The sequence below is a fragment of the Sesamum indicum genome, linkage group LG4 (assembly GCF_000512975.1).
Source record: "Sesamum indicum cultivar Zhongzhi No. 13 linkage group LG4, S_indicum_v1.0, whole genome shotgun sequence".
NCBI classification, from domain to species: domain Eukaryota; kingdom Viridiplantae; phylum Streptophyta; class Magnoliopsida; order Lamiales; family Pedaliaceae; genus Sesamum; species Sesamum indicum.
This window is the reverse complement of record NC_026148.1, coordinates 9,119,702-9,146,261: the sequence shown is the minus strand read 5'-3', so window position 1 is coordinate 9,146,261 and position 26,560 is coordinate 9,119,702. Positions and strand designations below refer to the sequence as shown.

The window sequence follows — 26,560 nt, the reverse complement described above, 5'->3', positions numbered from 1 at the left end:
TTGTTTTCAATCAATGCCCAAAGTAGTTGAAGCATTAATTTCCAGACGATGGTAACATCTATATGCTTACAATTCAATTTAGCAACTTACTAGGGTATTATTCTCTAATATTAATGATTTTTGTTTTCCACGATATTTTTGTCCTCACGTCCTTTTGTTCTATAGGTTTATTGTCGTAAGTAGTTTAGGTTATGTTTCTTAGTTCAATTGATAAGGACGAACTATTTTTGATCAGAACGCAGTGAATTTGATTTGTTTTGTAGTGAATGACTTATGAGCATTCTTGTCCGGGGTCTATAGTCCCCAAGGTATGCCTCTTAAAACCACTTATTTTTTTTAAAAAAAATAAAAGAAAAAGAAAGAATAAATAGCTAAGAGTCTGTTTGGTTGTGTTTTCAATGAGATTTTTTCCACTTTTCACTATTTGGGTAGTTGAGATTTTGTTTGGTCAAGTCATTTTCATTGAGAATGCATTCCGATTTTAATTCTCAATTTTTTGAAATTATAGGTCACATGGGTTTGTCGTACTTGTCTTATCTTGTCATTATGTATTTTCTTGTTTCAAATCAATTAAAATTATTTCAAATGGCAAGACTCATTTTGATTATTTTATAATTTCACATATTCAATCAATTTGGTTATCTGTCACATCAAAAATACATATACCTATATTCAACATTCTCACACATATATACATATATTTGAAAACAACTAATCCAAACATATTCTCAATTTTCGCACAAAAATCAATAAAGCATTTCTACACATTTTTAATTGTTGAAAAATAAAAATAAAAATGAAAACACAACCAAACGGACTCTAAATGTGCAGAACGTAGTGACTGATACACATTGGTATTATCTTTTAAAATTCTTCCTTTTTTGTGTTAAAGTATATATGTATTTATATTCTGAAGAATAGGGAACCGGTATATTTCTTATTCCTTTTTAAATAAAATAATAAAATAAAAATATGCACATATTTTTGGGAGGGAGGGGCTAAAACAATGTGCAAGGAAAAGTTAAAGTTGAGCAGAAAAACCAAAGGGATCACTGTCTGGCTATGCCAGTTTGTTGTGACTCCATTTATTGCAAATGGACAATATGGGATGGGGTAGGATCCACACTACTTTTGATTGAAACGACATTCAGAAAATGATTTTGGTGTCGTTTCTGTAGTTCCAGAGGAGGATATTGGACAACTGATAACCCTTCCTTTTCATTGGCTGGCAACAGTGTTAGAGCTGAGATTAGCGTAATTAGTGAATTTAAGGAACAAATAAAGCGGTAATGACGATTTAAGGATCACACTTTCCAATTACTCAAAATTAAACCCACCGACATAAAACCTGATTGTTTAATCTGAACAGTAGGGGAAAATTGCAGAGCCCATCTAATGAAAAAGTATACACAGAGCAAGTCGAAAAGAGGAGAAGCAATGAGAGTCTTCAAAATGAAAACCAGGGAAAATTCAAGCAACAAGCAACTGAATCAAGTAAATTATATTATGCAGTTTGCTCCCATCCAACTGTGTATCCTATGACAGAATGTTGTAAGGAGGCCCACTCCCTTAGCTGATTTTGGCCCTGGAAAAGTCCATTTCAGGATGCTGCAAAGCGATACAAGTTTACATCAGTAAAAATTTTTAAATATTACAAATACTGGAGAGGGTGTTAGGCTAGAGAATTTATCATTCCGTATTAACCTCGGCCATGAACTTCTTCAGTATCTCCTGTTTCTGCATCTCGTCGCTTGTTGGAAGGCCCATTTGTTTCTGGCGTTGGTCAAACTGAGGAATATAATTTAAGAAACAGCAAAAAGTTGAATGTTACACAGAGTCGAGAAAGAAATTATAAAACTGGAAGAATTACAAAGCAAACAGCACAATAGCAAGGAACTTAGGATTCTCTGAAGGCTAACTGGAAATTTTCCGGCAAAAGGAGAATATGTTCGGTTAATCCCTCTAGATCTCATGACCCCCATGCCAGAAAATTGGAATGGGCATGAATGAAGTCTAGAGTGTGTTGGGACTTTCTCGATTTTATTGTGAAAGCATTAAGGAGAATCTTTCCTTTGGTTTTGAAGGGAAACCCAGAATTGCTCATAAACTATAACAGGCACCCAATCAGTCAGTACATCTGAATCATTTGAGTCAAGATACTAAATTCAGTCTAGAGGTAGTGTTCTGGACCGATAGTTATTTCTGCCAAAAAGGAAAAAGTTAACCTTTCTCTTTGTGTTACTGACATTCAAGCCCATTAAAAGTCCAATTTCTGGATAGATTTGCATAATGCGAGTCACGTCTTATTAAAAAGTTGTCTTTCAGCAGGCAAAATAGAATTAGGTGCTTCAGATGAATCGGAGAATAGCAATTATATCTGGTCAGAATGACAGAGCACATGGACATAGATTGGCAACCTGAGAATTAGTAATTAACACGCTTTCCAAACAAAATCAACCAGCAATGCTACACATTGTATTTGCATAGTCTAAGATCAAATTGGTCATTATATCAGAAATATGAAAATGGCTCACTGAAGTATTACCATCATTTTTTCCACAGTCGAACGTGTTTCAGGGTCCAGATCAGACAATTTGCTGTTTTCGGGTTCTACTTTCTGAGTGTCGATCTCAGGCTCACCTTTCACCAAGTACTTCCACCATTCCATTTGGTTATGTTTCGTTAGGAGAATAGAGATAGATTTCTGGTCCTCTGCAAGAAGTTGACTAATCAGTTGGCCAATAATTTCCGACTTCCAGTTACCAATGTTTCGACGTTCAAAAAGGAATACAGATAAACTAAATATCCACGGGGAACATCTTATTTCTGTGGTTCAGCATGCCTACCTAAACTCCAGAAACAGTCATCTACCTTGACAGGCTGATAGAGCTCACCCTGCAAACACAAACGATTTGAGAGTGTACTTGAACAACATGGACAACAACAATAGTGCTGATTAGTTAGGCAAATACATGGACAGGAGCTGAGTAGTTGAATTACAAAGACAGGAAGAATAATTGCAAAAAGTGATGCTGCAGGACTTACATCAATAACTGGAGGCTGTCCTTTGAGCCCAACTTTGAGATGGTTTTTCTTTATTTCACATGTAATGAATCTTGACTTTGTTCCAGGAGGGAAGGGAACAGAAATGTTAACTTCCTGTAAAGATTGGCCCCAAGAGTATTTGTCCATATCAAGGCCATTGCCCTTGTTAGGTGCTGCTCAGATACCATGTAAGGAGTCAGGCACCATAGAGAGTCTTGCAACAAAAGCTCATAAAAGAAGTGGGAATAGTCAAGCTCAGATATCCCGAAAATAGAAAAGTGTATCTTTGAGAATTAGAAATCAAAAGAAGAAACTGCATAAACAAATCCAACAAATTCAACTGAGATAAAATCACAAAAAACAATGCCATTACATAAAAGCACATAATTAACACTTCAGGTTAGCACGTAAAATGGAAATTCAACATCTTGAACATACAAGCTGTGTTTGTTTGTGATTTCCTCTCATCTAAGTGAGAAAAAATGAGCTCATATGAGTTCAGTTGAGATTAACCTATTTTTTTGTTTTGCCTTGAGTTTGTGATTGGATGAGATAAGAGTGTAATGACCGTAGTTGATCGGCTTACATAAGAAAGAAAACAGAACACATAATAATTATAATTGAAATGTGCCTGAGATGCTTTTTATCAGATGAGAAAAATATTCATACAACCAAACACACCTTTGATATGGTTACATGGAGTGCGATGGTGTACATCTCACAAGAACAACCCCAATATTTTCACTTTCAGTTTCTCAACAGAAATTTCCACAACCATAACTCTGAAATGAGACATTTGATATTCTATATATGGAAAAAGCCGAAAAGCAAAAGACCCCGATTAAGTTTTCATCCCAGCACCCGTCGAAATCAATGCCATAATGAACCTGCTTTATTACTTCGATTAATAAATGCATCTAAGAATTCTAGATGTAATAAATGACACCTATTGCAAACACCTTAGCGATCGTACATTTGATCTAGCATGAGACTGAAATTCTTAACCGACAAGTAGGGCAATTGCATGAACAAAGAGAAGCTTAAGTTCAATCCTTGGACTAAAATACATCAAAGATAAATAATCGGCTTCCATCTTCGTAAAGTTAAAACATAGAAGAGGAGAAGGCGATTATCGAGAAATATCATATACATCAAAAGGATCAATCTTTATGAAAAGAACACCATTATCTGCACCTCCAACAGGTAATGCCAAACCCACATTACATCTAAAAGAAGCATGTATAACACAACAAGAACATTACCTTATATGCAAACCAAGGATTCAAGTGAAACCAAAAAAATGGGGAAAGTAAAACTTCTCAACAGAAGTTAAAAAGAGTACCTCGAGGCCCCTTCTCCTCTTCCGCTTTACTCCCACTCCCCTTCTCCTCCATAATCTCTTCCTTTTTCGGCGGCAGCGGCGCCTCAACCTCCTTAATCTTCTTCTCCACCTTACCACCCTCAACTTTCCTTTCTTTCCTCTTGTTCTCCTCCGCCTCCACTTTATCCTTCACCATTCTGACCACAGCATTCACATCCGCCACCAGCGAATCGCTCTTAAACAGATCGCTCTCCTTGGCAACGAACTCAAACACCTTCTCGAGGAACCCCAACGGGTCCGACGGATCGAGAGCGGCGTTAAACGGCTTCTTCGCTGACGCCGCCGATGACGACGGCTTCTTATGGTCTTCCTCTTCGTAGTCGGAGAGTATCGCCATTAGAGGTTGTTCTGAGATTGAGGAGAAAATTCGAGCTTTAGGGTTTTGATCAACTTCAATTTTGAAGAAGAAGAGACGTAAAGTAATGAGTATATAGATGGAAGGAGATGCAGCGAGGAGGGGAAGTATGTCTGAAAGCTTCGGAGGCAGAGGAGAATTCGAGAAGACCTTTAATCTTATGGGTAATTGCAGAAAGATCCTTGGATTTCCGTAGAATTACAGTTGCAGTTGAAATATCATGCTCGGTTTTTACTTTCAAAGTATTGGGCCCAATTATATTGGACATAACCAGTTGGAGAGGGAGGCCCACTTAGGATGGTAGTTGGGGGGGAAAGCCCATTTAGGATGGTAGTTGGGCCGTGGACTTTCACAACTATTTCCCTTTGTATAAGATAATCGTGCATGACATGGCACATCAGTTTTTGAGTCATTGGTCCCATATTAGATACCAATAGCACAAATTATTATTTTTTTCTTCATAGTTGATTATTATGATAAAAAATTAGAAAAAGTATAATTCATGCCAATCAAGTATTTTACAAACCCAAAGTTGAGAAGGTGGACCTCCACCAAGCAGGCCCAACAGATCTGATCCGACCAATCCACGAGCAAAGTATCAAATAGGGACTTTACTTGTCCTTACTAATTTGTTAAGCTCCAAAAACGAGCCCAATTCAGCAGAATGACTCAACATACATTTACGACGATACAACACTTGTGTACATGACATCATACCAAAAAAACTCCAACTAATTCTATTTAGATCAGCTGAAGTCAACTTATCAAACAACAAGTAACAGATTGTCAGAATCTCGGGTTGACTAGATAAGACCCTTTCAAACGATCATAACTCTTTCCAGACAAGTCCAATCTCAATCCAATTCTTTTATTAGTCAACTAACACATGAGTAGCTTTCTAATGGTGTATAATTTGCTCTAACTACTTTGGATTTGGCTCCACGACTAATTATAAATTGAAACATTGTGCAGTTATTTTGGTAATTAAGTTTCTCATACCTTACACTCACTTTCTGTCGAATTTTAGCTACTTTTAAGCTTAATTTTGCATTTCACACGAACTGTATTACTCCATCATCATATTCAACCATTACTCCCACATCATTTCAAATTTTCCCTTTATTCATTCAGTAAAACTATTACTGAATTAAGTATCCACAGTTGTGGTGATGCTGAACCTTAATAGCATCAATAAATAAATACTAATTGATCATAATGGTGTAACACAACTATGAGTCCTTTCTGCAGATAAGGCTATAACATTCGTCGTAATTAAAAATCATAACAAATATTTTGACCATAACTAAAAATTATAAAAAATATTAATTACATTATTATGTTCGATTATAATAAATAATATTAATTTATCATAATTTATAAATCATAAAGAGTTATAATGTACGTAGGGAATAATTTATGAATGTAGTATATGTTTTGGTATTGGGAAAATTGAGTTGAAATAATCCTGTATTGCAATTTGGAATTACATGTTACATTCCGTATTAGATAGGATTGGAAGAGCAGTCCCTGTCCATATTTTTGTATTAGTCTGAAGTCAACCCTAACTAAAGCTCATCTTCTTGGATGTTTCCATGAGCTCATTGACTTTGTTTTCCTCCGCTAATTATGACATTGAATGCGTATAATAATGTAATATTTTAATTTTAGTAGATTTTAAGTTCATTGATTGACTTCAGAGTTCAGAACCTGAATGAATTTCTTTTCCCAACTTCTTAGTCCTCTGCTAAAGGGGTAAAATCAGAATGGTTTATAAATTAAGATGTTAAATTTATTTTATTATAAAAGATTCAAGAAAATTTTTATGAGAGGTGGGCGTGAAGCAATTTTTTTGCTCTATTTTTGAAAATATACGAGTGTCTTTTCACTACAAAAAGTATGATTTTTCACGACAATTAATTATTATGATTATATATATATATATATGTGTATATAGTATAGGGAATAATTCCAACTCCTCTCTTCTTCTTCTTCTTATTATATTTAGTTTCTTTCTTTTGACTTTAATTTTAATGGTGGGCAACTTGGTGGAAGAAGTGGTCTCTTTGCAATTTGCATTATATACAATGATGAGCACATGTTTAGGAATGAAGGGTAGCATCACCTCAACTTCCTGACTTCCTAAACAAAGCTTGTAAGTTGGGTGCATTTAGCATGAAATCTCTGGCATAATTTCAAGTTTCAGTTTTAGTAACTATGTACTTTTCTTGGATCTGCTATGCTACAGGGTTTTAGTCAGCATTAGCAGGAAATTTGTGGGGTGATGGGCTCCGAGAGGGAAAATTTTGGCCTCACCGGCCCCTCCTTTCTCACTGCTGTTGATTGGTAAGCAAATCATCTCTGCTTATGCTACCTCTCTTGATCTATTTTGTTCTGCTTATCAAGTTATGACTCAATCTCAAGGTTATATCATCCACAGGAACAATTCAAACCACAGAAGGTCCATTGCTGCCAGCCTAGTCCAAGGAGTTTACGTGCTCGAATGTGATCGACAGCAAAACCGTCAAGGCCCTCAGGCCCTGGCTCCTCCCTGGTGGGAATTTTTCAGTTTCAGGTTGAACCAAGTACTCGTGGACGACCATGATTTATCGTATTTTGCTGCTGTTTACGAGTTCAACTTCCCGTATCCCTACCCCAACTACGCAGGCCAGAGGCCCCCGCAATACGTGATTGCCTTTCGGGGCTCAGTCAATAAGTCCAAGACCAGAGCAGAGGATTTCAAGCTGAATCTCAATTGCATGATCAATAATCTCCAGGAGAGTCGACGTTTTCACATAGGCAGTGAGTCAGCCCACAACGTCGTCTCTGGGGCCGGCCCTGGAAACGTCTGGCTAGCCGGACATTCCCTTGGGTCGTCCATAGCACTACTAGTCGGAAGGCACATGGCCAAGAACATGGGGGTTCATATTGAAACATACCTCTTCAACCCTCCGTTCGCCTCTCCTCCCATCGAACGGATCAAGAACGAAAAAGTGAAACTCGGGCTAAGGTTTGCCAACAGTGTCCTAACTGCCGGTCTGGCTGTCGCTGCTAGCCATAGCCGAAAGGCTCAAGAAAACGATCCGTTCACGGCCGTGCTTTCTTCATGGATACCATACTTGTTCCTCAATCAAGAAGACATCATTTCTTCGGAGTATATTGGCTATTTCAAGCATAGGGAGAAGATGGAGTCAATTGGTGCTGGAAAAATCGGAAGGCTTGCCACTAAGCATTCCATAGGGAGCATAGTATCAGCTGCTAGAGGAAAGGATTCCGAAGCAGTTCACCTTATTCCTTCTGCTTATCTGACTATCAATTCTAGCCCTTCTCAGAATTTCAAGGAATCTCACGGTATTCATCAATGGTGGAAACCGGACTTGGAGTTCGAGTACAAACTATACCAGTACAAGTGAAATTCAATGTAATTTATTTATTTAGTCTGTGAAAGTTGAGGAACTTGTCAATAGTTTATGATCTTCAGACAATGTGTTTATGTATGAATTGAGACAAAGGGTTGGAGCTGCAAAAGTACGAAACATTAGCGTCCTCATTAAATTTAACAGAAAATAAATGATCATCAGACATTGAGAACTAGACAGATTCGCAAAGTGGAGGGCCCTTTACAAGCCCTCTTTTTATCACAGTTTCCTTAATAATTTGGAGGGACTGCTGCAGATCATCACAAAGTTGATGAGGATTGGGAATCAAGTTCTCGTCGGCTGCTAAGCATATGATCAACTTATTAGCATAGGTCTGGCAATGGATGATCAATGCCTGCGACAACCATGATAAATAAATAAGATCAGCATTAATCTCATGAAAGGTTTGTAATAATACTAAACCAAGAATGTTGTTCGGCCACTAATTACATGAGGGAAGCCATGAACAGAAGGAGCAATGTAACACAAGGGGTGACCAAACAAACTGATCTCGTCTTGTGGGCCGGCCACATTCGAGAAACCAAACGTAGTATTCCGAAATACAGCACTTGTCACTGCAGCTGCCGTCTGCATTGATGTAATCGAGAGTGTAGCATTAACATACTAATCAAAAAGACATACTGATATATTGTAAAGTGTTTGGACCACAAATTTAAGTTGTCATAAATCAAGAACAATAATCTAAACAACTGCACGTACTCTACTACAACTATCGGTGGAGCCTAGCTAGGATTTTAGTGATTACAACCTACCTTGATTCCAAATAACTTAATCAATAGCTTGAGTGCGGTGAATACGAATTTAGATTCAAGTGAGAGCTTCTTGCGGTTCATGGTCGCCTTGGCTCTTCGCACGTAACTTAAAGGGTCATCTTGCAGAGCGATGGTCATGGGAAGAAGCACAATGGCTACTAAATTGCCCCACATTCCATTTAACTCCTTCTCCTTCTCCATGATTTCAGCCAAGTCCTTCACCACCAACATGTTTAGACATGAAGTACTTAGTTAAAATGGCAACACATATATATAGATGTGTGTGCATGTGTGTGTGTGTGTGTTTAGTTACCTGAATAGCAGGTGTTGACCTAAGGTTAAAAACAACAGCTGATCTAAGACGAAGATGTCTAGGTAAAGCCCTTGTCTTCTTCATGACATGTGCACCATTTTCTCTGTGTTTTTGTTCAGTGTCTGTCGATGGAGATATATAAAAATTGCCACTCTCATTTAAATCATTCAAATATCGAATTCAAGTGCACAAAGCAAAATCAACTGAGGGAATTAGGGGAAATTGCATTTTTGATCTCATATGTTAGGTGGAAGAAAATTCACCGTATGTCGTCTTGAGATAACGAGTGAGGCCAGCTTCTGTTACACCTAGTACTACATCATTGATGCTCTGCAAAATTTTAACATAAGAAGAATGTCAGTACTATTTCATTTACAAATTCATTCAATAACATAAAAAGATTTTGACCAATTAATTAAATAAAATTTACTTAATTGTCAAAATGATCTGTTCGTGAGGTTAAAGTTTCGGAACTCTACAGTTGGTAAAAAGGGTTTTTTATTCTATTTAGTTATAGGTATCTAGTATGTTTTCAAGGGCTATTTTGGGGTAAATTACAATAACACGGTCCGATATATAGTAAAAAATTATACAAACAACTCTTTATTTACGCATAATTACACATACCAATTCTATCAATCGAAAAAGTAGTCAAGAAATATAAAATAATTTATTTGCCCCTTATATTTAATTAGTCCAAGAAATAATTAAAGCCCAAAAGGCATAAATTCCAACCATAGATACCGGCCAAAATTCTCTATATTTGTTGAGAGTTAATTTTCATTTTCATCAGTTTCAGAAGTATAAGTCGTACTGTGAAATAAAAAATCACATAAAAATATAAAATAAATTATTAAACAATTTGAAATAATAAGAATAACATTATAACCTTTTAACTAAAAATTGAGAGTTCTCTGAGTATGCCCGCCTATATGTGTGGAGAAATAGAGTGAATGCGTCTGACTTTGTGGGTGCGTGTGCGTGTGTGTTTGGTGAAAGAGGAGTGGGTGAGAATAGTGTGTGTGGTGAAAGAGAAGAGTGGATAATAATAATAGTAGTTTGTAGGTTTTTTGAACCGATTAAGTACCTATATAAAGCCCATTAACAACTTATATTAAATCGATTTTAATTGATAACTAGTCGGGTTGGGTTCAACCCATGAATGTAATTAAAACCATCTTGACACACTTAGAACAATTATTACAATTTTACAAATGTAAACACGATTATTACATTATTAAAACACATACCACATTCATTGCATTCTTGACAAGCTTAACGTCGTCAAGACTAACAATCCTGTGCACGAACCGCTTGGGACCTCCATCGACCCTTCCTCCTCCCTTGATCGGAGTCTTGCTGTCTTCCAGAAACAAAATCGTCGCCAAGAACAACGCCGAGTCAATCAACGTGTTGAAAATAACCACGAGAATGATCCAAACCGAGACAAACCACCTCTTCATCAACCCCCCAACGCCAGAGGGTTTCTGTTTCTGTTTCTTTGACGGCATAACAGGCAGAGATTCAGGATCAGACAGCTTCTTGGAGCAGGCCAGCACCAGGGAAATCATCGACACCCCGTCGCCCATCGAGTGATGAATCTTGAATATCACCACGGAATTTGCATCCGAGGTTTTCACATTGAGAATGTGGACTTCCCACAGCGGCTTCGCGTAGTCCAGGGGGATCCTCGACAGCCCCGACGTGAAATCCTCCACGAACTCGTCAGGGTTTTCCATGTCCGGATCCAAATCCGGCACATAAACATGGTTCTCCAAATCCACCCTTGTCCGTCTCCACGAACATTTCCCACGCTTCTTGTCGTTCACAACCTTATCAACATCAAAATTAGCAAATAAGTTACTTGTTATTATATACAAGTACTAAACGTCAGAAGCATTAATTGATATGTATATTGACAATTTATATAGTGACAACGTACGAGAAGACTCGAGAAACGAGGGTGTTTCAAAAGAGTTCTCTCTAAACATTTCTTGAACAAGTTGACGTCGATCTTGGTGGAATAACCCAAAAGTGCTAAAATGCAGAGGTTGAAGGAGGGTGCCTGCATCAATCGAGCAGTGGGGCTAGCTGGCTCTTCTTTCAGAGACATTCTGTATTTTTATCAGAATTTTTTTATTATTATTTAATCTTTAGTACGTAATAAGCTGAATGTGTATATATATAAAGAGAGAGAGCGAGAGAGAGTTAGCTATTGCAACAGAGTTTGAAGTACCAATATCATTAATTCACTTAAAGAGCATTAATGATTCGGAAAGGAGCATTTATTGGTACAGTAACTAGAATAGAATGATCCATTGTTCTTCATCTTGGAAGATGTTTGGCCAAGCTTATAAGTTTTTTTAAATATTTTATAAATTTTTTTAAAAAAATTAACTTTTTTTTCATAACATTTTATGAGCTATATAAAATTGATATATTATAAAACAAAAGAATATCGCTTTTCATACACTCACACACACTCTCTTTCTCGCACCCATACTCCTCTCTCCCTCGCTCTCTCTCTCTCACACACACACTAAATAAAACTTGTTTTACTATTTAATTTTTCTAACATTCGAAAAGGAGAAAAATACTTCGTATTGATATTGTATTTATTGAAAAATATAAATTCAAAATATTATAAATTATACGACTAGAAATAATCATTGTATTAATAAAGAAAATATCAATTATATATTTATATTAATATTCGACTAACATGGTTGTACAAATATATTATTTTTATTAAAAAATGAAGGTAACAATTCATTTTTTTTTTATTATTGTAAAGCGATTATTTGTTAAATATTTATTTAAAATTAAATTGATGTGTACTATTTATAAATTTAATTTTTTTTAAAATAAAATATGTTATATTTGGGTATTGACACTCGGAATACAGATTTGGACGGCAAAAAAGCACGACTTATGAGAAGTAATGTTTGATGTTTATTTTTTATAAATAGAAAAAAGGTATTGGTTGAGGTAATTAATTATAGAGGAGAATTGATTGGTCGGTCAAATTCTCTCAACTACTTGAGCTTGTTTCTTCAAGTTTCCACTGTCCCACCAACCTCAATTTATTATTGCTTTTTCTATATACATATATATATATATGTAATGATTGCACCTACTTTGTATTATAAGATATTATAAAAAATTCAAATTAAATTGGACCGAATCAAATTGATAACAAAATGTTATACATTTGCGGTGTGGTTGATTATTTTTCTTGAATTATATATCAAATTATACTATATGTACATTTAGGCCCAATCGTATTTTGTGACACGATGTATGTTAGAATGTATGTGTAATTCTTTGGTATTATTTAAAATAAAATATTTATTATTTAATAAAATATATATGAAATAATAAGTTAATTACTATTAGATTTATAAGAAAGTGGTGTAAAAAAAGATAATTAATAGTATTAGAGAAACAAGCAAAAATGGACAAAAATGACAGACAGAAAGATAGGATACAAGATTACAAAAAGAACTCGTGAACCTTGATACGGATATTTTTTGTTTAGAATAAGTCTGATTGAATCAAATCAATTATTGAATAAGTGTGATACATTTATTATGTGATTGGTCACTTTCTTTTAACTGTACACCAATCATACGACAAGTATATTGCACTTGATATATGATTGATTCAGATTTAACTAAATCAGATCCAGACTAGAATTTTCCTTGATGTAAGGCGATTAGAGTAATTAAAACAATAGTGTATCTTTGTAATGAATTTATATCTCCTCTTACGTAATTGTACAATATTTTGGTCTCTTGCATGTACTACGAGAAGATTATTAATTATATATAATGTGGGGATAAAAATATAATTAATGATGATCACGACCATTCATGCATCATCATCATCATCACCATTCACGAGAAAAAGGTCGCGTCTGCCAACACACGCTAATAACATGCACATGGTGTATGCATGCATCATCATCATCAATAATTCTAAAACCTCTAAAACCAGAAAATTAATTGGGTTGAGGTTAAATCGCTACTACGGTTTCTATGCTTTGGCACCAGCAGCAGCAGCCATGCACCATATACGCATCAAATTGAGATGCTGATGGCCATGCTAGAATTAATGTGCATTGTTGAATAATAGTTGTAGCTAGGCTAGCTAGCCAGCCTGGAGCTGTTTAGAATTGGAATGCAACGGCTTGATTTCGACATCCATATCCATTAGACTAGCTTTATCTTTGAACAAGTTTCTTGACAAATTCTAATTCGGACTCAGTTTAGTCGAATTTGAACCAATTATATAACAAGTGCAATATACTTATTGTGTGATTGGTATATAATTAATGAAAATTAACAGATCACATAACAAGTATATTCATTTGATTCGACCGAACTTGGTCAAGGCAAGAACTCAACTAACAATTTAAAGAGAAGCAAAACCCTGTCTATCGAAGCCAGACAAATTTCGGATTAAATTTTCTGTTGTATTTATCTTATCTCCGTTCAACATACACACGCCACGTTTATAAAATCTTTAAAATTCATGATGCAATCGTTATATATATATATATATATATGGTGTGTGCACACTGAAATGTTGGAGGATAAGATGACAACCAAAAATCTAATTCGGACAGATATAGATAAGGCCAAAGGTTTCTTAAGAACAAAGTACTCTAATATATGATAGCCAAGACTTGTCTTTGCATTAGATAGCCAGATTTTATAAAACAATCAAATGTAGTCGCGGCCATTTCGAATTTTATCTATTGACATAGATAAAACGTTTTATATTGATCGCAAATAAGAAATTTGAGTGGGCTTTATTTTTTTTAACGATGCGCCTTAAATAGAACAAAATCATACAATTCCTCTCTAAAGCGAACAATATACCTCACTTTTTATGACTAAGACCTCCTCTCTTGTGAGGTGCTTTTTCAAAACAAACTCATGAGGTTCCTACGGAGTTAGAGCTGGCAATACTTGGCGCGATAAATCACCAAATAATTATATAGACTTTATACTTAAAACAACTATCGTCATTATCCACGTAAATAAAGAAATTTCACTTGATGCCGATTTTGAGGGGGGAAAAAAGAGTTGATTCCAGATTAAAATGACTGACATGCGACTTCTGTAGCAGCTCTCTTATTATCAAAATGCGACTCCGAGATAAAAACTTCAAAGATATAAATGAAGTCAAAATTTTAAAATCTGTCTATTGGGCCAGGTTGGTTCATAGGCTCAATTTTCAGCTCATAGAAAGCCCAAAATCGATGGCTCTTCATCCTATCCTGTAGTCCAGTTACATTGGGCCACTTTCATATCCAATTCACGTTTGGAGTGTGTGTTGTTATGGATGAAAACTAAGTGATCAATAAAAGTAAAGGCATTGACTTGTAAAATACTTTGAATTAATGTCACATATTTATGAATGTCTTTTTCAAATTTCAATTATGAAGACGCGTAGTAGAGGAATACAGCCTTCTCAAGACCTTAAATGAAATACAGATATACGTTAGAGGTGGAGGGATGAAGAAGGACAAGGGCACATGAAAGAATGGATGATTCATCACATAATAATTGCTTCACACACAACCCTTTTATATTCACTATGATTTCTTTTCTGGGTTATCTATATCAATATTATAAATAATTTCTTTTTTATTTTTTATCTGAATATGTATTTTAGTATTTTATCATCTTATAAATTTAATGTAAAGAGAAAAATAATATTGATGAATGTACTTGTAATGTCATAATTTAATTTTAACTCGAGTTGTTGTAATTGGATTAAATAAAAGGCAGTGCAAAATAGGAAAAATTACATTTTTGGTCCAATAAAATAGCAGGTGTTGTATGTTTTTGTCGCAGTTTATGAGCTTAGCATATTTATTAATTTCCATAGGTTAAAAAATTGCAGCATTAATTTAGAACAAAAAATGCTATTATTTTTTTAATCTTACAGGGACTAAATGCAGGGACTAAATGTGCTACAATTTCTATTCTAGGGATCAAATATGCTACAATATTTTTATTTTACGAGACTAAATATGCTAAGCTTGTAAACTGTGGGATCAAAAGTACGTACAACATCTTCTATCATGCAGACCAAAAAAGCAATTTTCCCTGAAAAATATGTGGGAAGGTTTATCTGCCAACCAATTTGTTAGAAAAATTAATGATAGTAAATGATGTGAGGGCGAGAATTGTTACTATGAAAAGACAGATTAACAACAAATAATTAAGTCCTTCATTCATCTTAATTCTGAATTTAATAGTAATTAGATTGGTAGCTGTTTAGAGACTTCTTATCCAAACACTCAATTCCCAATTGCAATATTGCTTAATTTTGTGCAAGTTGTGGAAGAAATTATTCCCCCCCCCCCCCCCTTTTTCATTTGTCAAACTGTAAGTTGGCATGTAATTGTCAATTGTGCTTTCTTGTCGTTCTACTTATGTTGTAATTAGCTGGTTTAGAATTAATATTGGGATATGACTAAATTAGAATATATATATATATATAGAGAGAGAGAGAGAAAACTCATTAATTATCCGACTATATATAACAATAAAAATAAATTATCACAAATTGATATAGAAATAAGATGTATATCTCATGGTATTTTGATAAGTATATGTATAATTATATAAAAGATAGGGGTGATTTATGTAAACAACTCATAAATGAAGGAGTGTTAATGTAATTATTCCTAAAATTAATTACGAGTCCTCACCATTGATCGCTGTTCGAGATTGCAACAACCCCAATGGCAGTTAAAATGTTAGATTTGTCGGGAGGTTTCTAGCAACGATCGATCAATACTTAAATTGGTTGTGAAATTAAGGAGAAAATGTGAAAAATATTCTTTCAGTAATCACATATCCAGGCTCAACCAAACATTTTTATCCATACAAAATTACGTATTGTGGTATCAACTATAGAATTAATTCTAGATTAACAAATCAAGTACGAGCCCGTTCAGATAAAATGTACACTGATCTCAACCATATTTGGACATCTAATACCCTTTCTGTTAGACCCCATCTATTGTTAATTATCAAAATCAGAATTTGAAGACAATTTTTTTTTGAAAAATAATAATAATAAAGAAAGCTAGTATTAAGTATCTACATCCATCTATCTTAGAAAAGTTGATGTAATTCTCAAGATGCAATCCCTAGTAGCTAAGACCCATTCTTGATTATAGCTAAAAATAATGACAAGTCAGAACATTTGGTGAAGGTAACCAAGACCATGGCACGTAAAATGTCCTAGACCCAATCATTAATCAACTGACACCAAATAATTCATAAATAATGCTAATTTTTGGACCCATGTGTAAATGACTAGCAAACCATGTTATTACATTTTAGCTGTTGGAGTTGACGTGTCCCCCACCTAAATAGAAATCTACACATGCACATTCAATTCTTTGCACCTCCAATCATCATCACATAATACATCCTTAGTAAATTGCCCACCTTTATTATACTTATTTTGTGAACGATTTAATTCAAATAAGTACCTCTCATGCTACCATATTCATGAAAATAAGGTGGGATGCATAATTTCGTGATAACATTGTTTTGATCAAAGTTTTCATTGTGTCGTGACTGAATTATTTTTCAACCACTTTGATACTTCGTAATTAAATATAATTATTGTCTTTTAGGCAGCTTAGTTACCGTAGTTAATAGCAAGAGATATGCCCCAAAAAAAATTGATTGATGTTGGTGATAAATATTTTTCATTTTGATGTAAGAATGTGAAAAATATGATTTCGATCGTGAAAATGTGAAAATACTTTTCAAGATTAGGTTCTGTGAATAATTGTTCAATTCAAAACGATACTAAAAAAAAAAGAACATGTAAAAAATAAAAGTAAATTTTATTTGATTTATTAATTTATATTCATTGTTCTTTTATCAAAAAGGGTAAATTATGACGAATTTTATAATATTTTGCTATAATTATAAATATTCCCTAATTTTAATGGTTATCTAACAAAAATCAGCTCAATTCATTAGTCTCTTATAGTGAATTGACCGAAATATTTTTTGTAGACTATGAATTATAATTTTACTTATCTTTTAAAATTTTATAAAAGAAATTAGATCAAGTGGATGATTCTTTTTATAATTTTACATTTTTTTCATCCACTTTATCTATTTTTTAAAAAAAATAATACAATAAAAATAAAATTGATAATTCCAAACTTCTAATAAAAAATTACATAATTTTATCAAATACAGGTATTTATAATTTACTCATATAAAAATAAACAGTAAATGGAACAATGGTAATTCATATTTGACCTAATTACACACTAAAATACTAAAGAGGCGATCCCAACAAGAGCTTAAGATTGCTGATTAGATTTTCTTTATTTCAAATTTTAGTGTATTTTTTTTAATTTATTTAATATATAAAGGTTATATATATAATTTTTTAAATAAAATAAATAATATAATATATATATATATATATATATATGAATTGGAGTGAAAGATGCGACACGATTTGAAATAAAACTTTAATTCTATAACAATTATTGAGCGTATCCACTAACTAAAAATTAATAAATGCATCAATACAGCCCAAGTACAACAATTGTTGTTCGATATTAATTTTTGAGAAACGCAATTCACTGTATTAATTATTTAATTCATTTTGATGTGAGTTTATTTAATTTGTTATATTATAATTTTTAATTATATTAATATATTGATTGAAACGAGATATAATTCAACTATTTAATTTATTCATAATATTGATGTGTAATTACAGCTAATTTCTATTTTTTACAAAAAAAACAAAAGAACTCTTACCAAAGCATATATGTCTTTATATTCAGGAAATTAGATCTCAATAAATATTAGGGATAATTATATTTCCTTCCCTTGAAATTAGATATAATTATATAAAAATTCTTTATGGTTTGAAAAATTAAATTAAGTATCCATGAGTTTTGCTTACGTCTAACAAATAAGTCACTTTATTAGTCAGAATTCCCCAATTGGTAATATTAACAAAACAATCGAAAAAAATCTATATCAACCCCCGATTGAATTATTATTGACTTATACTAGGTCCAAAAAAAAATTTTCATGATCGAATTACCCTCATACATCTTCACGTATTAATACATGCGAGAATGTATATCTTGATCGTTATAAGGGTAATTTAATCTGAAATAATTATTTGACTATAATAAATCAATTTTAATTCAATCAAAAATAAATATAAATTTTCGTTCAAATATTTTATTAATATCAGTAAATTGAAAGAATTAAGAGCGGTGATTAAATGTGATTGTTCCGTTCAAACAAGAAGCTAAATCAAAGGTGGAAAGGGCGTCAGTCTGCATTTATTGGGCTATCTTATGTTCTAATTGCTAATTAATCTAACCATAAATCAATTATTGTTCTATTACATTTAATGTCATTAATTCTGTATTAGCGTGTAAAATGTATAAAGATTGTTTGATTAAAAAAATTATTTGATCTGTAATAATTCAATAATAATTCTGTTTTTTTTTTTTTTGTTAATATCAACATTTTCGATAAATTTTAACTAACGGATGAATCTACCTATTAAATAAAAATAAATGTAAAAAATACTAAATATATAATTTTCAAAGTCACAAAAAGTTTGTGTGTAATTATGCAAAACTTCAATAGAGGGCGGTTTAATTATTCCATAGAGAGAGATGAATTATTAGTTATATGAAATAATTGTGCTAAATACTTAAAAGTTAGCAAAGCGTATTATTTTTTATTGTTAATCACGCTGTAATTTTTTTTTAATATATATATATTAAATTGAATAAAAAATATAATATAACTTAAAATAGAAAATCCAATTTTCATAATTTAATTTGTAATTATAAACTAGGGTGGTAATATGTAAAATTTATATTTCATGTATAGATATGTTTATGCATATGTACATGTACATGTATGTACGTCCACAAATCATCACGCACATGTATATGTACACCTACAGAATGCAATGCGTATGAATTGTCGGTGGCCACCACTGCTTCCATGCGCCACTGCAACCATCACTTGTCACTTCATCTACATACGCATGTACACTCATACACACATATATATATATAGCTACGGCCTATGGGTATATAACGTTCAATATATTACTATATCATTAGTTACATTCAAATTTGATTCAAATTGAAGGTCTAGGTCACTTCAAAAATATTTCAAATTAAGTATGGAACCTCAAAAAAGAAGAGATCGTTTAAGCTTGTTGGAAGATTTTCAACTAACATTAGCCGATACTTAAATCAGCTTGAGATCGAAATAAGACAATTAATACTGTTGAGTGTAATAAACGTGTCTTACTATAGTGTAATGAATGTATTCATAGGATCAATGCGTCCACTTGCTAGGACCAATTGGGAGCTATCAAGTTATCAATGGCCCATATTGCAAGTCCGTCGGGTACTGGAGCTAGTCAATTTCTTGCTCAAACGAGGCATAACAGGGGTTATTTATGTCTTTTATTGGTTAATATTTATGATCTACTTCTATAAAAATTAAAAAATGAATTCAATAAATCGATATTTTTAAATTAACAAATATATTTAAAATAAATAAAATACTAATATAAAAAATAGACTACATAAATCTCTAAAGTATAAAGCTTTGTAAAGTAAATCTTACGCTTTTGATGTACTTTAATAAAGCATCGTATCCCTAAAGGCAGCTACTCTGAAACTACACTGAATTATTAATATAATATTTTAATTTAATTAAAGCTAACATACATACATAGGGTAGGATGGAGATCAGAATCTCAAGTCCCACTAATTGAGTGTCAGCACCTTAACTAACTTCACAATAAATTAATCATCACCAATCTGAATATATTGAAATGCTTATCAACCAATAGGAATCCATTTCATTATTCTTACCTGTCTTTTCTTTTTTTTACTTTAATTAATGTTAATTTGTCATTAAACAAGTTTAATTAGGGATAGAAATGGAGGGCCCTGAGGAATGTCATGATTCAATTTTAAATTCTATAATTAATTAGGTTTTAATTTAATAACTTTTATTTAAAAGAATCGATTACAGCTACATCAGTACCAGTTAAATATGTATAATCAACTAATTAATAACTATTATCACAATAGACCAACAACAACAACAACTACTATTAACGTAGATCACTATCAATGATCCAATTTGTCAATCGAATTAGATCCTTTTCTTAATAATTACGATTGCGATTTATAAACAATATTACTAATTTTGAAGCTCTTTTGCTTTTTTTTTTTTTGGGTTGTTACAACAGGATGGAATTTAGATTTGAATTTTGAATTTTTTTTTTATTAATAAGAGAGGTTATGTCAATTCAATCAAATATTGATTGCGTTTTCACTGGAATTAATGATTACCAAAATGGTGAAGACTTTAGATAAGAAGTTATGATTACTAAAGTGGAAAATTAGTGGTCCTATAACCAAATGAAATTGACATAACGCAACAAAGACTAATGATGCATTCCATGCCCTCCCTAACAACAACAACTACTACTACAACTACTCGTGGGGATGAAAGAATAATTCATTTTCCTTGCCCTATCTGCAGCTTGTTTCCCATAATTTGATGTTTTGATTGATTCTGAACTATCAATTCACAGATATTAATTATCAATATCAAATATTTATAATTAATTAATAGTTATTATTCTTACAATATATCAACAACTATTATTAATATAGACTAATATCTACACATTAATGGAATTCGAATTCATCAGTTTCGCCAATTGAGTTGGGCCTGAAGAAATTGTCGATCGCAAAGATGAAAAAATCCAGTCATACCAAATAATGTAATGATTGTTTCTTAAAAAGAAAAGAAAATCAAACTAATGGATAATAATATGGATGAAGAATGAAGATGGATGTGTTTAGATTAATATAATTTTGAAGGTCAAAAGGGAGAAATTATTATATATATTAATTTTTGTAAAATAGAAAGATTTAAGAAGGGAAGGGGGGGAATGTAGAGGAAATTGAAATTAGGGTGGTGGAAAAAGGAAGTGGGAGCTTACGCACCTGGTGATGATACGTTCATAAAGATGAAAATGACAATAGTTTGGAATGTTACCAACTTATCTAAATTATTACTAATTATTTGCATCCCTTCTTTCATAATTAACATGCAATATGGATAATGGACTACTGTTTTTAAGGATATCTTATTTAAGCAGATATATTTATTTTTTTTAAATTTATGGTGTAATAAGTTATTTTTTTTTATCAAAAACTAAAATAAAATTTTATTTTAAAATAATAGGTGATGCGACGTACACCCTATTTATAAGCGTAGTTATACTATTATTTCATTTTCTCTGGTTGAAATATCAAAGTTTGGTCATGAAAAATAATAATGTCAGGAAAAGGAGAAGTTTGAGTTTATATATTTTTGATTAGCTTCTTAAATTTTCATTTGATATGAGATGATAGTATATACAGTCGTATTATATCTATCAAAACAATGAATGTGAGAGGAGTTACGTGGTCTTATTTTCATAAATGATGTCTGAGTATGTGGCAACACTTGATCAGATCAATATTATGTCCAGGTGGAAATTTTATAATTATCTTGTCAAAAGGACTTTGCCTTTATTTTTATTATTTTATAAATTAAAGAAATAAAAGAATCCCATTGAGAAAAATGGAACTTGGTGTTTATATACCACTCAATTTTCTTCTCATCATTTAATGTACGTATTCAGCATTAATAAGTATTAAAGCTCTTGTCGGCTGAATACTTAATAAACACCTCATAACTTTAGCTAATCATTTAATATTAACAAGTAATAAACATCTTAATTTACAAAAACATACCAACTCTTGTTATTTTGCTTTTCAACCTCATATCTAAAATCCATCTGGAACCCAATGACCCAACATTATGGAATTTGACATCATGCTATGCTCACACATTCAAACAAGCTGAAGCTGCAGCGACTGACTCAACCAACACCAACACCCGCCCTTCATCAAAACACACCCACCCTCTCAAATGAATTTTTCATAATAAAATATTAGAGTACTAAACCATTCAAGTGTTGGATCTCTTGAAAAACCGTCAAATTGTTATCAAGACTCACATCTTTCACAATCAATGTACTGCAACATCATCCAGACCAAGTTCTAGTAGTAGACTACAGCTAATCCCGACCATACCCCACCCCAAACTCACACATGCGCCCGGTCCATATATGTTATGGTGCATCCCCAATCCCCTCCCTCCCACAATACCCATTACCTTACCCCGCTCTGCTTCTTTACACCTTTCCGCTCTCTATAATCACCCTCCTCTTCAACCTTCTTTCTTCACCCAAACGCTGCATAACTTCACTACCAACCCACATTACTTTCTTTTCTTTTTTTCTTTTTTTTTGTATTTTGAATTTTTTAGCCGACAGTGATGGAATACGGCAGGCTCGGAAAACCCGAGCCTTGTGGTGGCTCCTCAACCCGCAGCCTTACCGCTGACCCCACCCGCGCTCCCAGAAAATCTAAACTCAAGCTACTCCTCCTCCTCGCTGCCACACTCATCGTCGCCTCCGCCGTCGCCGCCACCCTCCTTGTCGTGATCCGGAACAGGGCTGATTCAGCCGCCGGACCCAGGCTGCATAACCGGCGTCCGTCTCAAGCCATGTCCAAAGCTTGCAGTCGGACTAGGTACCCCACGCTCTGCGTCAACTCGCTCCTCGACTTCCCTGGTGCCCTCACCGCCTCCGACAAGGACCTCGTCCACATTTCCGTTAACATGACTCTCCAGAAATTCGGCCGAGCGCTGTATTCCGCTTCCGAGATCAGCAATCTTAATATGGATCCTCGCGTCAGGTCTGTTGGACAGTGACTTGAGTCTTTAATTGCTCGTCATGTCCATGGATTTTTTATGTTATTTTTTAGTATTAACATAATGCATGCACATCGATTTTACTTTGACTACACTTGGAATAAAATTTCTCAAGTCTGCCTTCTACCTCAGGTCGGCGTACGAGGACTGCCTCGAGCTCCTTGAGGATTCCGTGGATCTCCTCTCACGCTCGCTCACCTCCGTCGCCTCAGGAGGCGGCGCAGGCGGTTCGACTCAGGACGTGTTAACCTGGCTCAGTGCCTCGTTAACGAACCAGGACACCTGCACTGATGGCTTCGATGAATTAAACGGCTACGTCAAGAGTCAAATGTCGGACAGGTTAAAGGACTTATCAGAGCTCGTGAGCAATTGTCTCGCGATATACGCCGCCGCCGGAGGCGACGAGGATTTCTCTGGTATTCCGATACAGAACCGGAGGCGGCGGTTACTGAGTAATGATAAGGAGAACAAGCACTTTCCGGTATGGTTGTCTCGTAGAGACAGAAAGCTGCTGGATATGCCGGTGTCGGCGATCAATGCCGATATAATCGTGTCTCAGGACGGCAACGGCACGTGCAAAACGATCACGGAGGCGATCAAGAAGGCGCCGGAGCACAGTAATCGGCGATTTATTATCTACGTGAGGGCAGGAAAGTAAGTTCACGTGTGGCTTGAAATAGTGTTTAAAATATTACTGTGCTTCGTTTATGGTCGGTCGGCTTTTTAATTGCTTTTGGGTCCAAAATGACTTTTCTATCCCCGTCATTATATTTGCTAAATTGCATGTCGACGTGTCATGTTGCTATTTAGTAATTAGGATGTTGACTAAGTTCAATGTGATGATAACTTTACTAACTATTCTCACGTGAACGACTTTTTCTGATCTGAATTATTCCCAAATGATTTTGAGTTTTTATGACGATATAATTTAATTAAATTGCCGAATTTTCTATATGAATTACAATTAATTTAATAATTAACATACCAGTGAAAGTTTAAATCAATCGCACAGAAGATATGTGATATATATTATGTAATTAATTATTTTTTTAAAATTATATATGAATCGCATTATAAGAGTAATGCAGCTGTCGTATAATTGATTCTATACATCAATTGGTGTGGGTTAGAATTTCGGTTGAACATATAATTTGAAAGTTTTTGGCCTAATACTTGATTGTCATAGGTATGAGGAGAAAATCTTGAAGGTGGGTAGGAAAAAGACTAATATAATGTTCATTGGAGACGGCAAGGGCAAAACAGTCATTGCAGGTGGAAAAAGTGTCCAAGATAACATGACAACATTCCACACTGCGTCTTTCGGTAAAATTCCTATCCTTTTCCCTCCCCTTTTTGCCTTTTCTCTTTCTTTTCATTATTTACCTTTCCCCCCGCCCCCTCAACTTTCCGGTAATTATTATTGGTTGTGTGAAAACAGTGGGCAGTTTGGCTTTGCATGAAGTCTAACATGCACGTGTCTGTCATGCCGAGTATGTGATTAGATTCTTCTCCACTATATACAACAAACCGAAAAATTTCTAATTGAAGTTAAATTTCATTGGGCATGAATTAATTATACAATAAATATAATACACTTGATGTATAATTTGTGTACAGTTAGAAATAGTATGATACTTGCTCTATAATGCAAAATCTGATTTGGATAAAAAAATTTCAACAAATAAATACTGATTTGACTAATTTGCCCCTTGGAGTTTCAGTAGATGAAATTTTCATATATGTCCCTGTTCCATGGTTAATTTTACCGATGCATTGTACAGAGACTTTGATTTGAGGTTTTGGTTTCTTGTTAGGGACAGTAGAAGACAATTGAAAAAAACTATTTTCTATACGACCCATATAATCAATCATTATTCTTTGTGACTACAAGTTGCCTATCATTGTCCTTTAATGGTAGTATACTCGTCTTGATTTCAAGTTTTTCTTTATGGATTTTCCATTTCAATTACATCCTCTCTTTCTGTCCCTTTCTATTAGAGCTTTTATGGCTGTATAAAATAAAATAGTGGAGGTAATTGGGCATGTGGATTCAGCTTTCATCACTTTCCTTGGAAAGATAAAGCATAATTTTTTACCTATTCCGCCACCCATACCGCTTTGATCAGTGTGACATATGAAAGAGAAATTAAGATATATAATTCTGGTTTGAATGATGCAATTCCTAAATGGAGCATTATGATCATAGATAATTGAAGAGGTGGTTTAATTCTGCATGGTTGAGTGCATTTTTGTAGTATATAATAATTGCAGTCCTCTTATCTTTTTCTCTCCATGACACACTTGTAAAAGTTTCAGTTCTTGTGATTCTTATCTCTCATTCCACCAACTTGCTGCCCCTGTAATATGTAACAGTGTCTTACCAATAATTTTAGTGGCTATAATGTAAAGCAGGTCACGTTACTGGTGGGTCATGGGTATGTCATTGTTTAAGACCCCTTACCAACAAAACTTCAAATGGGGCCTCAATTAGTTTTCCTTATTCATTGTGCTTTCCTTTCCGGACAATTAATATGTAAACATTGACAAACTTTTGCTATTGTTTTCACAAGAAATTTGAGCAAGTGTGAATGAAGGACCAATTCATATGTGGACCAAGTCAAACTGTGTGTTCTTGGGCAAGTGTTTTTGTTAGTTTTTTGTAAGCATCAATCTATCTTGGCATGTATGTTTATACTTATTATTCTTGGCATGTAGCTGCTACTGGTGCTGGTTTCATTGCAAGGGACATGACATTTGAAAACTGGGCCGGACCAAGCAAGCATCAAGCTGTGGCCCTCCGTATTGGGGCCGATCACGCGGTGATCTATCGATGCAACATCATTGGATATCAAGATACATTATACACGCACTCACAAAGACAATTCTACCGCGAGTGTGACATATATGGCACAGTAGACTTCATATTCGGCAATGCTGCAGTCGTATTCCAAAATTGTAGCATTCATGCCAGAAAGCCCTTGCCATTTCAGAAGAACACCATAACAGCACAAAATCGCAAGGACCCTAATCAGAACACTGGTATTTCGATCCACGCTTGTAGGATAGTAGCGGAATCCGACCTTGAGGCAAACAAAACCGCCTACCCAACATACTTAGGACGGCCATGGAAGTTGTACTCTCGAACGGTTTACATGCTTTCCTATATGGGTGACCACATTCACCCTAGGGGTTGGCTAGAGTGGAATGCCACATTTGCACTAGACACATTGTACTATGGGGAGTACATGAACTATGGACCCGGTGGGGCAATAGGGCAGCGCGTAAAATGGCCTGGCTATCGTGTGATCACATCCACAGATGAGGCTAGCAAGTTCACGGTGGCGCAATTCATTTACGGGTCATCATGGTTGCCGTCTACCGG

At 34.2% G+C, this 26,560-nt stretch overlaps 4 protein-coding genes across 4 annotated transcripts; 2 read left to right on the top strand and 2 right to left on the bottom strand.

Annotated features, from left to right (window-relative positions):
• Positions 1,291 to 4,919, bottom strand: LOC105160361 (protein BOBBER 1). The gene is made up of 6 exons (XM_011077692.2): positions 4,388 to 4,919; positions 3,046 to 3,218; positions 2,847 to 2,895; positions 2,546 to 2,712; positions 1,705 to 1,788; positions 1,291 to 1,608 (listed from the first exon to the last, which is right to left on the bottom strand). The coding sequence occupies exons 1-6, from the start codon at positions 4,761 to 4,763 to the stop codon at positions 1,570 to 1,572; spliced, it is 888 nt and encodes a 295-aa protein (XP_011075994.1). The 5' UTR covers positions 4,764 to 4,919; the 3' UTR covers positions 1,291 to 1,569.
• Positions 6,793 to 8,225, top strand: LOC105160676 (GDSL esterase/lipase At4g10955-like). The gene is made up of 3 exons (XM_011078156.2): positions 6,793 to 6,933; positions 7,027 to 7,124; positions 7,219 to 8,225. Exons 2-3 carry the CDS (start codon positions 7,063 to 7,065, stop codon positions 8,189 to 8,191), a joined length of 1,035 nt encoding a protein of 344 aa, XP_011076458.1. The 5' UTR covers positions 6,793 to 6,933; positions 7,027 to 7,062; the 3' UTR covers positions 8,192 to 8,225.
• On the bottom strand, positions 8,253 to 11,446 carry LOC105160360 (O-acyltransferase WSD1). Its single transcript, XM_011077691.2, has 7 exons — positions 11,226 to 11,446; positions 10,534 to 11,115; positions 9,547 to 9,613; positions 9,284 to 9,405; positions 8,971 to 9,186; positions 8,648 to 8,785; positions 8,253 to 8,552 (listed from the first exon to the last, which is right to left on the bottom strand). Exons 1-7 carry the CDS (start codon positions 11,394 to 11,396, stop codon positions 8,370 to 8,372), a joined length of 1,479 nt encoding a protein of 492 aa, XP_011075993.1. The 5' UTR covers positions 11,397 to 11,446; the 3' UTR covers positions 8,253 to 8,369.
• On the top strand, positions 22,455 to 26,560 carry LOC105160675 (probable pectinesterase/pectinesterase inhibitor 34; the record flags this gene model as incomplete). Its single annotated transcript, XM_020693307.1, is given in 4 exon segments — positions 22,455 to 23,162; positions 23,311 to 23,832; positions 24,365 to 24,501; positions 25,894 to 26,560. Coding segments are annotated over 4 exon segments (1,748 nt in total), but the record flags the coding sequence as incomplete, so codon positions are not given.

Excerpts from the sequence above, each read along its gene's own strand:
- LOC105160360 (XM_011077691.2), bottom strand. The coding sequence starts at position 11,396 with ATGTCTCTGAAAGAAGAGCCAGCTAGCCCCACTGCTCGATTGATGCAG. Across the intron at positions 9,614-10,533 it reads TCAAGAATGCAATGAATGTG|AGCATCAATGATGTAGTACT; the intron begins GTATGTGTTTTA and ends AAAATTTTGCAG. Across the intron at positions 8,786-8,970 it reads TTAAGTTATTTGGAATCAAG|ACGGCAGCTGCAGTGACAAG; the intron begins GTAGGTTGTAAT and ends ACATCAATGCAG.
- LOC105160676 (XM_011078156.2), top strand. The coding sequence starts at position 7,063 with ATGGGCTCCGAGAGGGAAAATTTTGGCCTCACCGGCCCCTCCTTTCTC. Across the intron at positions 7,125-7,218 it reads TTTCTCACTGCTGTTGATTG|GAACAATTCAAACCACAGAA; the intron begins GTAAGCAAATCA and ends TATCATCCACAG.
- LOC105160361 (XM_011077692.2), bottom strand. The coding sequence starts at position 4,763 with ATGGCGATACTCTCCGACTACGAAGAGGAAGACCATAAGAAGCCGTCG. Across the intron at positions 1,789-2,545 it reads CGACTGTGGAAAAAATGATG|TTTGACCAACGCCAGAAACA; the intron begins GTAATACTTCAG and ends TATATTCCTCAG. Across the intron at positions 1,609-1,704 it reads TGAAGAAGTTCATGGCCGAG|CATCCTGAAATGGACTTTTC; the intron begins GTTAATACGGAA and ends ATCGCTTTGCAG.